This window comes from Danio rerio, chromosome 21 (genome assembly GCF_052040795.2).
Source record: "Danio rerio strain M-AB ecotype USA chromosome 21, GRCz13ab, whole genome shotgun sequence".
Taxonomy (NCBI): Eukaryota; Metazoa; Chordata; class Actinopteri; order Cypriniformes; family Danionidae; genus Danio; species Danio rerio.
Genome location: NC_141041.1, coordinates 22,993,820 through 23,007,434, shown reverse-complemented (window position 1 = coordinate 23,007,434; position 13,615 = coordinate 22,993,820). Strand labels below are relative to the sequence as shown.

General features: G+C 39.2%; 4 protein-coding genes across 5 annotated transcripts in view; 1 reads left to right on the top strand and 3 right to left on the bottom strand.

Annotated features, from left to right (window-relative positions):
* Nucleotides 1-13,615, top strand: part of LOC147838831 (odorant receptor 131-2-like) — a 1,093,102-nt gene that overhangs the window by 1,023,619 nt on the left and 55,868 nt on the right. The window lies entirely within an intron of this gene.
* The window catches only part of neu3.1 (sialidase 3 (membrane sialidase), tandem duplicate 1), a 156,403-nt gene that overhangs the window by 142,109 nt on the left and 679 nt on the right, over nt 1-13,615 (bottom strand). The window lies entirely within an intron of this gene.
* On the bottom strand, nt 3,723-4,774 carry or62b2 (odorant receptor, family 62, subfamily B, member 2). The gene is given in 2 exon segments (NM_001128414.1): nt 3,723-3,767; nt 3,884-4,774. Coding segments are annotated over 2 exon segments (936 nt in total).
* On the bottom strand, nt 11,257-12,282 carry or62a2 (odorant receptor, family 62, subfamily A, member 2). Its single transcript, NM_001128406.1, is given in 1 exon segment — nt 11,257-12,282. A coding segment is annotated over 1 exon segment (1,026 nt).

Here is a 13,615-nt window from a genome sequence, read left to right as displayed (position 1 = left end):
AAGCCGGAATAGTTTTCCTGAAGAAAAATGACGAGGGGTGTTAGACATGGCACAGACTGCCCATTTAGCCTCTTGAAGATACTTTAGGTTTTTAAGATCTGTGATGATGGTAAATCAATGTTCTGCCCCCTCCAACCAATGCTGCTATTCCTCTAGAGCCAGTTTGATGGCAAGAAGCTCTCTTTTCCCATTGTCATAATTTTGCTCCACTGAGAACAACTTCTTAGATCAGAAAGTTCAAGGGTGGAGGTGTGGAGGCTTGGTGGAGATGTCCACCTCCACAGTGAAGGGACAATGTGGGTCAGGATGTTGTGGGAGAGGGACTGTACTAAAGGTGTTCTTGAGCTTCTCGAATGCTTTGTGGGCCGGCTTGTCCCAGGCCAGGGACTTGGGTTTGCCTTGGAGTTTTATTAGTGGAGCAGTAATGGAACTCTGGATAAATCTTCTGTAAAAGTTTGCAAATCCTGAGAAATGTTACAAAGTTCCTTGACAATTTGGGGTTCTTTCCACTCATGTGTTGCTTGGACCTTCCCCTGGTCCATCTGGATGCCTTTTTGGGAGATAATTTTTACTAGGAACTGTACACAGGGTCGATGGAACTCGCATTTCTCCATCTTCAGGTATAGCTGATGTCGTCTTAGGCACTAGAGGACATGGGTGACTTGTTGGCGATGTAATACCAGGTTCCTGGAGTGTATGAATATATTGTTGATGTAAGCAATAACAAACTGATAGAGAAACTTCTGGAACACTTATTCATATAGGTTATGAGGACAACTGTTGAGATAGAAAGGCCATAAGGCATTACCCGATATTCTTAGTGTCCAGTGCTCATGATCAATGCCGTCTTCCACTCATCTTCTTCCCGAATAGGAATGAGCTTGTACATGCTCAGGTCCAATTTACTGAAAATGTGAGCTTCCCAAAGTTCTTCAAGAGATGCTGGGACCAGGGGAAGTGGATACAGCTGAGGAATGACCTGGAAATTCAAGGCCTGTTAATCAATGAAGGGACAGAGTTTCATTCTTAGTACCCACGAAGAAGAAGCTCGCAGCTGCCGGTGGGGTGGACAATTGAATAAATCTGTTGAAGCATTTCAGACACACAATCCTCCATCACTTTTTCAGTTTAGCACCAGGCAGCAGGTTGATAGCGCAACTCAATGGCCGATGAGGTGGTAGATTGGTGGCTGACTGTTTGCTAAACACATGCTGGAACACCAAGTAATCAGGTGGGAACTCATTATGGGAGTTAGCTGCTGGGCTCTTGGAACCGGTAGTAGTGACTGGGAGAGACAGATACTGGGAAACGGGGCATTACAGATACAATACAGCTTTCTAGACAGGTCTTACTCCAACATAAAATTTAACTGTTGTCCCACCTGACTTCCAGAGAATGATGTGTAAATTGGGGACATTCGAGAGTGATATTGACGGTGAATCTTTCTAGTACCAGAAAACTTAAATCCTTATTATGAAAACGACCAATCTGAAGAGTCACCGTAGGGGAGCAATGTCTGACCTTCCCTTGTCCAAGTGGTTTTCCTTGGATTGTTTCTATGTAATATTTTTGATGGTGACGTTGGCGATGCAGTTGAAGTTGATCAAAACATGACAGGGAGATGAGGTTTATGAAAAGCAGATTGAGATAGTTCTGAAGTGACCAGTATGGCAAGCATGAGAGTTAGATGTAAAACTTCTTTATTAACTTTACTGGTACTCACCACTGGATGAGGAGGTTTCACGAGGCATTCCTTAAAGAAGGGATGTCCAAGCTTGGTCCTAGAGGGCCGGTGTCTTGCTGAGTTTAGATCCAACTTGCTTCAACATACATACCTGAGAGTTTGTAGCATACCTAGAAAGACCTTGGTTAGCTGGTTCATGTGTGTTTAATTGGGGTTGGAACTAAAACATGTAGGACTCTGTAGCAAGGGATTAGTCAAGTGTGAGTATCAGGACCAACAGTGGCAGAGTAAAAAGAGGTGCTCTTTATACTGTGTGTCGGTGTCTGTGTGACATACACGTGTTGAGAGGTTGTGATTTCATTTTACTGCTATTTAGAGACAATATGAGGTGTTAAATTGAGCTGTAAAATGTACTTTCCATTATTTTAGGTCACCCCTCCCTTTGGGGGTTAATGTAATAACCACATTCATGTACATTTGTATATAACTGCGATTTTAGCGATGTAGGGGTTGGGTGCCATTTTCTTTGCTAAATAATTTATCTAGGTTTTAGACATTTTCTGTTTTCTGTTATACAAAGCTATTTTTCTTCATTTTTCTCAGTGTTAAACAACCTGATGGTGATTTAATTTTCAATCTGTTTTGGTTTTCGTTTAATAATTTTCTTTTGCTTATGTTCCAACCCCAGCCCTTGACACTGGGTTTGTAACATAAATTGGAGGCTCGTCTTTTTGTGTTGTGAGAATTTTTTATTTTTTTTAGAAACTGGAATGTATTATGACTGTGTAAAATGATCAGCTGTTTCAACCAACAGTTTTGTGACCGCATGTGGGAGATAGGTCTTTCATCTGTTCTATTGTGGATTAGGAAAGATCATTCAAATTGGGCAATGGAAAGTCTTAAGACATGATTTCTAATTCTAAGATAGCAGTAAATGGTACAACAGAAGCCAAGTAATCTGCCACATATTTTTTAACCATCTTGTTTGATAGTCTAAAGGTAGGCTTAGGGCCACATGTCTCTACATCAGCACATCATGATTTTGTCATGTAAGATGTGATCTTGGATTAAAATCTATGATGATCCTGGAGCATCATTTTTGTAAGAAAATATAATCCATACCTCTTCCCCCCCTCTAACCTCAACCATAATAGTAAATTATTCCCAAAAACAAAGAGGGATAATAGTTGGATAATAATCATGTAGAAGTGCGTAAACCTTACCATAAGCCTAAATTTAACATAAATGGTAAACATATCCCTTAAATCTGATCGGCTGATTGAAATGTTATTTCAGAAACAGCATAGATATTAATCCAGGAACATGTCCTACTTGGTGAAATCTGGTTTGTGCATAAATATTTGCTGAAAATGTAGAATATTCACACTTATCTGAACTGTACATCACAAAAGCCTTAAGGTCACATATAAAAGAAGAAATAACATTTCAGGCCTTCCTCCTGTTTGGATTTTGCCCCAGACTGAATAAATTAATTCTGAAGCCAAAGAAGATTTATGTTCCAAATGTGCTATCTTCAGGCATTCATATGGTTGTCTTTTGACTGCCTAGAGTACAAAAAGATTCCCCTCTTAGGACATGATATTATTCATGTTGACCTCTTAGAAATATAACATCAACTATTAGCCTGCTTTAAAGGTTAGACACTGTTTTTATAAATATAAAGTATATGGTTTAATTGTTGGATAACATTTGTCCTAAATCATCTGATCATTGGATCAAGTAAATGTATTAATGTATTAAAGCTAGTTTAAGGAACAATCATGATATCACATCAGCCTCTTTTTGGTTCAGGAAAAACACTGTTTATTAAGTTAATCAGGAAAATATACATATTGTTCATACAACGCACATAAATCAGCTTGAAAGATCAATTCAAATTGAGCATGGCATGTACTATTTGACTAATAAAATAAATTGCCTAGTCCACAAATTATATATATTTTGTTCATCTAAATGATTCTGTGTTATGTTGGTCTTTTTTTGTAGTGTGCAAGGTAATCTCAAGCTATAACATACTTCATGCTTTGTCAATTTTTATTACATTCATGCATCTTTTTAAAATAATCAATAAATAAATTTAATTATTTAAATAATTAAAATAAATATATATTAACTGACTTTAAGCACAATGTTCAGACTTAGTCATTGTTTTGTAACTTTCATAAATTTTTTAAATATTCTTTTGCGAACCTCTGTTAATTTTAAGCCATAGATTACAGGATTTACAAGAGGTGGCACTACAATCATCTCTAAAGCTAAAAAAAATCTGAGGTTCACTGGGACATCATCTGATCCAAATCTATTACACAAGGTATCAAAAAGTATTGCTACAGTGAGATTTGTCAATGAAGTGACATGAGGAACACATGTCTGCAAAAATTTCCTTCTGCACTCTAAAGATGATTTACATGCAATAATTAGCTTTATGTAAGATACAATAATCACAATCACAAGAACAAAATATAAAGAAATAAAAACAAATCCATAAATGTTATTGATGACAGTTGATCCACATGAGAGTTTCACAATTGACCAGTTGTCACAATACAACTTGTCAATATGATTTTTACAAGGTACCAATTTATTTGATAGGAAGACAGCAATAAACATATTGAGAAATGGTATGAGCCAACACAGGACAAGTAATATGCTACAGGAAAATTTGTTCATCTTTGTATGGTAGTCTAAAGGTTGACAAATGGCCACATGTCTGTCATACGCCATCACTGCCAGTGTAGAAAATTCACACATTACATAACTATAAACAATAAAAGCCTGAATAGCACACATGTAAGAAGGAATCACATATGAATTCAATATTAAATCATGCAAGAATTTAGGGTAAAATCCTACACATCCATAAATGTCATTTACACACAGATTACACAGGAAAATGTACATCGGTTCATGAAGTGCTCTTTCTATGACAATAACAACAATGAGCCAAATGTTCACAAATAGTATCAGAGCATAAAGCAAGAAAAAGCACATGAAGTAAATATACCTGTATGATTTAGCATTTAGAGGTTCCATCAGAGTGTAGGTTTCAAAATTTGTCATATTATCCATCAGTCATTTATATTTGTAAATTGCCAATGAAAAAATCTCAAATAACTGATAAGCATTAAAGTCTATTGTTCAAGATAAAACTTCAAATGCAAAAATACATGCATACATGCTATTAAAATGCATTGACAACTGAAACCAATAAATTGTTACCGTTGCATTTCTCCAGGTTGTAATTCTGCACATTATGAAGTAGAGTCATGCACCACTGACTTGCTTATATATTTTGTTTTTGCAGTTTGAGTTCTCTGAGGCTTTATCCAACAAACTCTCTGGGAAATTCAAAGCTCGGGGGCATCATTTCGAAAAACTTTGCATAGAAACCTTCATAAAAAATAATGTACCCCAGATTACTGAAAATGGCCTACAAAAACTAAAAATCTGCCGACCTTCACACACCCACTTTTAACCATATTTATGTAGTACCACATAACCTGCCATGCATAGTAACAAAGACAAATCAATGGTTTTGTGTTCCCTGTCATGTCAAAAATGCATAGTAGTTCAAAGAAACACCCTGGCACAAGGCTATTCTGAGATATTGAGAAGAAAGAAAAAAAATAGTTTTTGTAACAAAAAATATTGTTTTCCTAATGAATATAATATATTTACAGTTGTTGCTGCAGCAGTGACATCATTCTGCAGAACGTCCCAGTTACTGCTGTAACCCTTATTCCCTGAAAGAGACAACAAAGACATTGTGCTGGTATGGCACGTTGGAGGAATTGCCAGATGAGCAATCACTCTTGAAGATTAAGAAAAGGGACCAATAAATGTCTATGAATTGGCAAAGTGCAGCCCTTCAGAGGTGCAGCTGATTATAATAAGCTGTGTATATAGCCCACACGTGAAGAAGAGCAAGCAAGTATTTAATCCTAAGAAAGCAGAGTGCCCAGCTCCCAGCTGGAGCACCAGCTACTGTGGCATTAAGACACAACATATCTGTTCTTTCCTTCTGGGAACTAGGGTTACGACACTAACCGAGATGTTCCCTTCCAGTTTAGGAACTACGAGTTGTGTGGCCACAACACATTGAGGTAGTGTATGGAAAGCGCCACAGTAGCTGGACCCTCCATGCATTTGGTGAAATGTTTGCCAAGCATAGCATGAGCACACAAGCAAGCAAGGTGCAACCTTCCAATGTCCCCTGGCCCTTGATTACCAGAATATTGGAAGATTAGAATTTAGGTAGTTGTAAAAGTTTTTTACCTAGCTAACTTAAGACTAGGAATTTTAGAGATAGGACAGTATGTTGGGAAAGAGTGCCCATTCCAAAGGGGAAGGATGCTGCATAGGCCAACTGCTACCCAAGTGGTGAGAACTATTGGCAATATATGCGTATGGGGTGGCCCTATCCAGGGAAAGTACTACATATGGGTAGGATGGTTAGATGGTAGTGAAAACATAGGTCCACCTGAGAGGGGGTTACTCACCATGGCTGACTGACACATATGGGATCATCAGGCAGGATCACTCAGAGCTGCCACCCAGCCCTAAAACGAGGGTTAACAGAGCGGCAATACCAGACATATGTGCCAAGCACGCGACTCCTCTGCTGAGTCATGTGTTGGGGGCCTGAAAGAAAATCTTTAAAGTTCACTAGATGAAGTACTCGCTAAGCAGAGCAGAATAAGTGCACACAGAAATTTTTGACACCAAGCACACCACTCAGGAAAAAGACTCAACTTCAAGGCAAGAAGTGCCAGAGATCTGGCCATAGGTGCCAGATGTTGCCCTGTCCCCATGGAGTGGTCATCATGAGGGAGGTTCGGAAATACAGGTCTAGTTGGGCCACAGAGGCACAACAAGCAAGACATTCATTCTCCTTGGCCATGTACAGGGTATGTGCGAGAAGGCTCACTGTGTAAAAAGCAAATTGCTCAAAGCCCAGGGCCAGCTGGTAGCCAGCACAAACATGCTAAGAGGGGCCTCAGGATGTGAATGGCATGTAGAAAACTGTCTCTGGTGACAGAGAATTGAGACATGGAAGTCAGTGTACTTCATGTATATAGCTGCAACCAATCACAGAGACTGATGCATCAGTGGATGTGTTTCTAATAAAATAAAAAATAACAATTTTAAAATGTGCAGATCTAGGATTGGTTATAACTCACCAATTTTTTGGGGGACAATAAAATACAGACTGTAAAACACCCATCTCAGCTAGAGGGACTGGCTTGATTCCATCCTTTGCCAGGAGGACAAGTGTACAATCTCTGGAGGTCGTCTGGCGACCTGAATTGCATTGCTGAGTCTGACCATGCAGATAAGCCACTACAATGGGCTTGGAAGCACTAACCAGGCCATCAGAGCCCAAGCCAGTGGCACTATTGGAGCGCTAGCACACCCACAGTGGGGCAACTCTGAATAGGGGGTGTTCACCTCGGGAAGCAGTGCATCCCAAGAAAGAGCTGAAATTGAATAACTGGCTCTTACCTTCCACCCAAAATCTCACAGAGAGGCTGGAGGTTTGAGAAAACGAGTCATCATCTGATGCCCTCAGAGCCTGTGCCAAAGTGCACTGAGGTTATGAGTGTGTTCCATGCTGGCAGCACTCAGGCTTCACACCTAGAGAGAGGATAAATAGCTTTTTCTTGGGTACCATAGGACATATGTGACATGCTGCATTCATTGTAGGTGGGATACCCAGCCTATTTACCAGACTTAGTGGTGCCCCTAGCAGACTTAGCCAGCATGGATGTGCCCAGCAGGAGAGCAGTCTTCTAAGTCTGCCAGAAGACCACCTACCCCATCACACTCAACTGTTTATTCACTGCCAAGGACTCCTGGGTAATGTCTGGGACAGGGTCACAACTTTGCTGCATATTTAGACAAAGTAAACCAAGGGTGGCATTCCTGGACCACTAGTGTGGCCATCATCTTCCCCAGGTCACGGATGGCCGACTTGGTGGTCATGAGAGCATAGTCAATCGTCGTGCAGAGCTCTATCATCAAGCCTATGGATGAACACAGATAACCTACACCTCTTGTACTGGGGACCGTACTTAGCTGGCACCATACCCCAGAATGTGGGTTGACCAAGCAGGCATAGCAACAATGTAATTGGCCCTCACCTGACTCCTCTGCACAGTCAGGTGACGTGGGCCTTGGAGGAACTTCACAAGTAGGGAACTTAAGCTAGCAGAGAAAACTCCAGCCAGTTCTTATGACTGACGGAGTTACACAGCACTTGGGAGAAAACTGGCTCTGCTCTGAGATTGTAGAATCTTGCAAATGTGTTCTGTGTCACTCAGCCCAAAGCTCTACAGATGTCTGTTAGAGTGGTGCCGCATGTTAACACACAGGATGTGACACTCCTGGTAGAGTCTGCGCTTAACCCCGGGGAACATGGCTCACCTTAAGTGTTTTACTTAAGGGCAATGATATCCACTACCCAGTAGGCCAACCTTTGCTTAGATTAGGGGTGTCTAAACTCGGTCCTGGAGGGGCCGGTGTCCTGCAGATTTTAGCTCCAACTTGCCTCAACACACCTACAATGATGTTTCTAGAAAGCCTAGTAAGAGCTTGATTAGCTAGCCCAGGTTTGTCTGATTGGGGTTGGAACTAAACTTTGCAGGACACCGGCCCTCCCGGACCCCTGGCTTAGATACTAAGATTGCTGACTGAAAATGCCTCCAGGTCCCAGACCTTCTTGGTCAAAGCCAGCATGGTCAGCAGAGCTATGTTAGAGACAGAAGATACTGAATTGAGTGGCTTAAATAGATCTCTCTGCAGTTTGAAGGAACACAGAAAGATCCCAAAAGGGTATAAGAGGCACGTAAGACTTGAATCTCCTTACATCACTGAAGAACCGGAGGACCAGATTATGTTTTCCAACATTCTGCCATGCATCATGTTTCCATGGAGATGGCAGCAACATTGACTTTTAGTGAGGATGGTGACAGCCCACTCTCCAGCTTAGGCCCCATTTACACTAGTGCATTTTAGTTTTAAAACGGCATTTTAGAATGAAAACGATCCGCGTCCACACTCGCGTTTTACCCAGCGTTTCTGAACTGCTCTCCGTCCACACCAAAACGCTGAAAACGCACATCACGTGACCACACACACACACACTCTCAGGCAAGCGCTGCAGCCCATCTACCCAGATGAGAGCTCTGCTACTCTCCCGCTGGATCTAATCTCACTATATTTATTAAACGGGATATTTCATTCATCTTGATGTCTTCATCTAACGACATATTCCCTGACTTTGGTCATTGGAATCTATTACTTGTTCTCGGGTAACGTGTTTTGGCTAAGCGCAAAGATAAGTTAATGATTAATGTAACCACGTAGCCTATTCTGTATATTGACTGATCGCTTGCCTTTATTTCCTATAATGTATAAACTTATTGTATGTTATACTTTTATAATGGCCATTATCGATTATTAAAACTGATATTCAGCAAAAGAGAGGGTGTGTTTTGTATTTTCACTGAAATTGAAAGGAAGCAGTTGTTATCGGCTCCGTTTAGTTATAAATATCTACACAGTGAAGATGACGCTCATATGCAGCACGACGCCTCAATATTTCTGCTGTCTGTTAAGTTGCTATTAAAATGAAAATAGGCAGTTCCTTAATCATGTTTACATTTTATTGTAGAGAAAGTGAAACAACGTAGCCAGGGTGATGTGAATGAAGTTATAAAGTACACTGTTCCCTTTGAAGTTTTACCCGTGTCCTCGGTATAGTCTGTTTTCCATATCAAACTGAGAAGAAGAGACTGCAGTCTTGATCAAACTTGCGTAGTCTGAACTTACAAGGAGAGGAGAGGACTTACAAGGACTGAACTGTGTGTGTTAGGCTACTTAATATTGAGGAAAAGCCCAATCAGAGAGGCGAATGTCTGCAGCCCCGCCTCCGTTTTCAGATGTCTCCATTTTCCATCATCCACACTGAGACGGAGCAGCAGCGTTTCAGAATGAAAACGGCCTCTCCAGCATTTTCGAAACGCTCCGTTTTCGGCGCTCGAGAACTCCGGCGTAGTGTGGACGGATGGCGTAACCGTAGCAAAACTTATGCGTTTTCAAACTAAAACGCATTAGTGTAAACGGGGCCTTAGATTGAAGGTAGGAAAGCACAACACCGATTGGGCATATTCAGGAGACTTCTTGGTTGAGAAGTGCACCAAACAATGAATAGACTTCACTGCAGGGCATAGATGCCCTCACAGAGGGGGCTCTAGCCTGAGTGATAGGATCAACTACCAAAACCTAGGGACTCCCCGACATGGCTTCTGAGTTCAGCTCCATCTTAAGAAAAGTTAAAATTCACACAGAGGGGAGGGTGCTCTTCCCTTGACTGATCTGAAGCGCCCCCTAGCTGTGATGCCCAGAGTATGCACATGTCCAGTGAGTGGCAATGGTCAAGTAAAATGTCTTAGGTAGTATAGAGAGATTGGAGATCATACTTGGAGGATCTTCTCTCATCCTGTCTTTCTGTTTCAGTGGAAGTTACATCAATGCATTGACTAATGATGTGTGTTTCAAAGCACTTCAGGGAACTTTTAACAGAGACAATTTAGTAAGTAAGATTGGGTGTATGCATTTTTTAGAGAATGTTAAAGTTTAACATTTGTTTTGTTTGATTGTTACAAACAATTTTTTTTGTATTTGTCTTTTTTATTTTTTTTTGGATACTGTAAAGTTGCATTCACTTTTGTACAATATTAATTGCTTTTTCATTCTGTTTTTTAAATTAAAGACCATCTTTAAAATGCCTCTCTGTTAGCTATTTCAGCCATTCAAGTACACCTCCTGTCTTTTTGAATAGAGAAACATGAAAATCTCAAAAGATATGCACCAAGCCTACTATTAAATATCATATCTAAAAGCAATCTGACAACTGTAATCTGACACATGTGCAGTCTTACACAAAGTGAAAATTCAGAGTTTACTGTATTATAGCTGCTGTGCAATGACTTTACCAACAGTGATGAGTATATGTAAAGTGTGATGCCTTTGGTGACACTGTATATACACATTTCAATAATGTCCCTGGATCTGTGTGCATTTTAGCCTCTTCACTTTCAGAGGTTTGGATAAGATCCAATATGACATGAATGCAATGTGATTAAACCTAGGGTTGATAATTGAACAGGAAATTCCGGTTGGGTATGTTTTGCTGGAATTTTGTCCTTGAGCTTTATTGTTTATTGTCAAACTTCACAACTAGACACATGATACATATATGTACCATTTTTTAAATATTGATTAAATAATTAGAACCTTCATTGACTCTCACCATACAGCAAATGCAAAACATGCAACAAATGTTTTAACTATAATTTTGGAGAGGAGTTTTTGCAGCGGTTTACTCAAAGCAAGCATTTACTACTGATTCAAAAAATAAGGTGTGTTCACTGGTAAGCTGATTTCAAATTCAATGAATATGAACAAAAAAGCAAAATATGTGTCTTTCATTAGACAATTTAATCATATTGTGCATACTGTATGGATATAATTCCAGTTGCAAATTACACTTACTTACTTAGAAAAACAATACAACACAGGACTTTACATGATATCTTTGAATCACAGAAATGACTAATATTCTGCTGTACCCTTTTTCTAGCTCCTGGAACATTCACTGTTGCTTCAGCGCATGAAGTAAACACTCTTTCACGTATTGCTCTAACATTTAAACCATAGATCAAAGGATTAAAAACCGGTGACACTATGACTAATTCTAAGGCCAAAAAACTGCGAAGACTCTCTGGAATGTCATTTGAACCATATCTGCTATATGTCACATCAAAAAGCAAAGTAAAAATTAAATTCATCAGTGAAAATAAATGTGGTAAACACGTTTGCCAGAATTTCTTTCTGTTTTCTAAAGATTCTTTACATGCAGCAATGAGTTTAATATAAGACACAACAATAATCACTGCACAGCTAATAAATATGACAGTAACAATATATCCATAGACATTATTGACAAAAGATGATGCACAAGACAGTTTCACAACTGACCAGTTGTCACAATAAAATTTATCAATATGATATTTGCAAAATGGTCTCAGGTGTGCCAACATGATTGCTGGAATCACAGAGAAGTTAGGAACTATCCATGAGAGCAGAATTAATATTGCACAAGTAAGTTTAGTTAGTTTGGAATGATAGTTTAGAGGTTTACATATGGCTACATATCTATCATAAGACATCACTGTTAATATTGTGATATCAGAAAGTAAAGAGCTGTAGATAACATAGGTCTGCAGAGCACACATGTGAGAGGAAATCACGTATGAATCCAATATTAAATCAGACAGAAATTTAGGGTAAAATCCTGTTGCTCCATAAACACCATTTACACACAGATGACATAAGAAGATGTACATTGGTCCATGAAGAGCTTTCTCCATGATAATGACCATAACAAGACGAATATTAATTGACAATATCAGCAGGTAAAGAAGAAGAAAACAAGTAAAATAAACATGTCTGTATGACTTAGAATCTTTTGGCACCATGAGGGTCAGTATGACAGGATATGACCTGTTATCCATCAGATTATGAAAATTGCTTTAAATCACACAGAAAAATAATAACCTGCAATAAAAAGCACACAAGACAATTCATTCACAGCATCTATATGTTTGAATAATCAGAGGGTGAAAGTGAGAAAAACACAAGTGTTTATCAACAAACCAACCAACAACCTGGGAACTGGATGTCTGGAGAGCTGAGAATCTTGGTTCTTATAGCAGTTTATTTTTCTGTTGGGAAATTATCTAAAGGGATTATAAAACATCTTGGGATTAATTATAAGATCTTGAAAACTTTGTAATCGTTATGCTTAATCTAAAAAAAAACAAAAAAAAAACAACGCTTTGAGATGTTTGGTGAAGTTCTGAAGTTAGTCAGCTTCATTGCTGGATTAGGTAAAATATTAGGTCATCAATATGTGTTTACTGTATAGACCTTTTTCTTAGAATGCAAAATTACTCATTATGCTTTGTGTGCATGCATAAGGAGGATGCTTTAAACTTCGGGTCAGCAGCTTGATACGAATAAACAGTCACAGTTAGACAGCTTTCAAACGCTAGTTTTAATCTATTTTACTTGCTGTAACCATTTTGAACTAATCCTGCTGTTGATCAGCGCCACCTCCTCAACTGATTATTTAAAAAAAATTAATTTTAAAAAAATCTAATAGAAATAAAAAACAACAATTGCGAGTCATTTACCCTTAACGTCAGACAGCATCTTGTGCCATTCAAATGGAGCCTCGTCAAAGCCTCGCAAAAGTGATCAATTTCTCTTTTTTTTTTTAAATATATAACCAACCCAAACAAATGTAATTCACCGTATCATTTGACACACGTACTGTCCCACTAACACATTGATTGAAAGACTGGCACAAAGTGAAAATAAAGTGGCATTTCGATATGACAGAAAAACACATACCATGGTAAATACTACACAACCAATTCAGGCTCATGCTGAAAACGTAGTCCCGTGGATGTTTCTGGAGACCGCGAAATACGTCCCGGGAGGTACGTGTTTGTGCAGTTTTTGTTTTCGTGAATCCGCGAGAGGCTAGCAAAGAAACTAGCAAAAAACTAATGTGCCGTGCCTTTGCTCCTCATTGTGCCGGGTGTATGATAGGGCCCTTAGTGACTGTTTTTTTTTTGGCATTCCTCTGACGAAAGAACCTCCGGGCCAAGCACAATTCTTAGGCACCCATCTAGATTCACATAATTCCAAGCATCCATACCTAAAGAAAATCGACTTAAATTTAGTTATCTTCCATATTCTTGAAGAAACAAGATTATTCTAAACATAAATTGCTGTCCATCTTACACCAAAATTTTCGCATGCGCATTATTATTACTAACA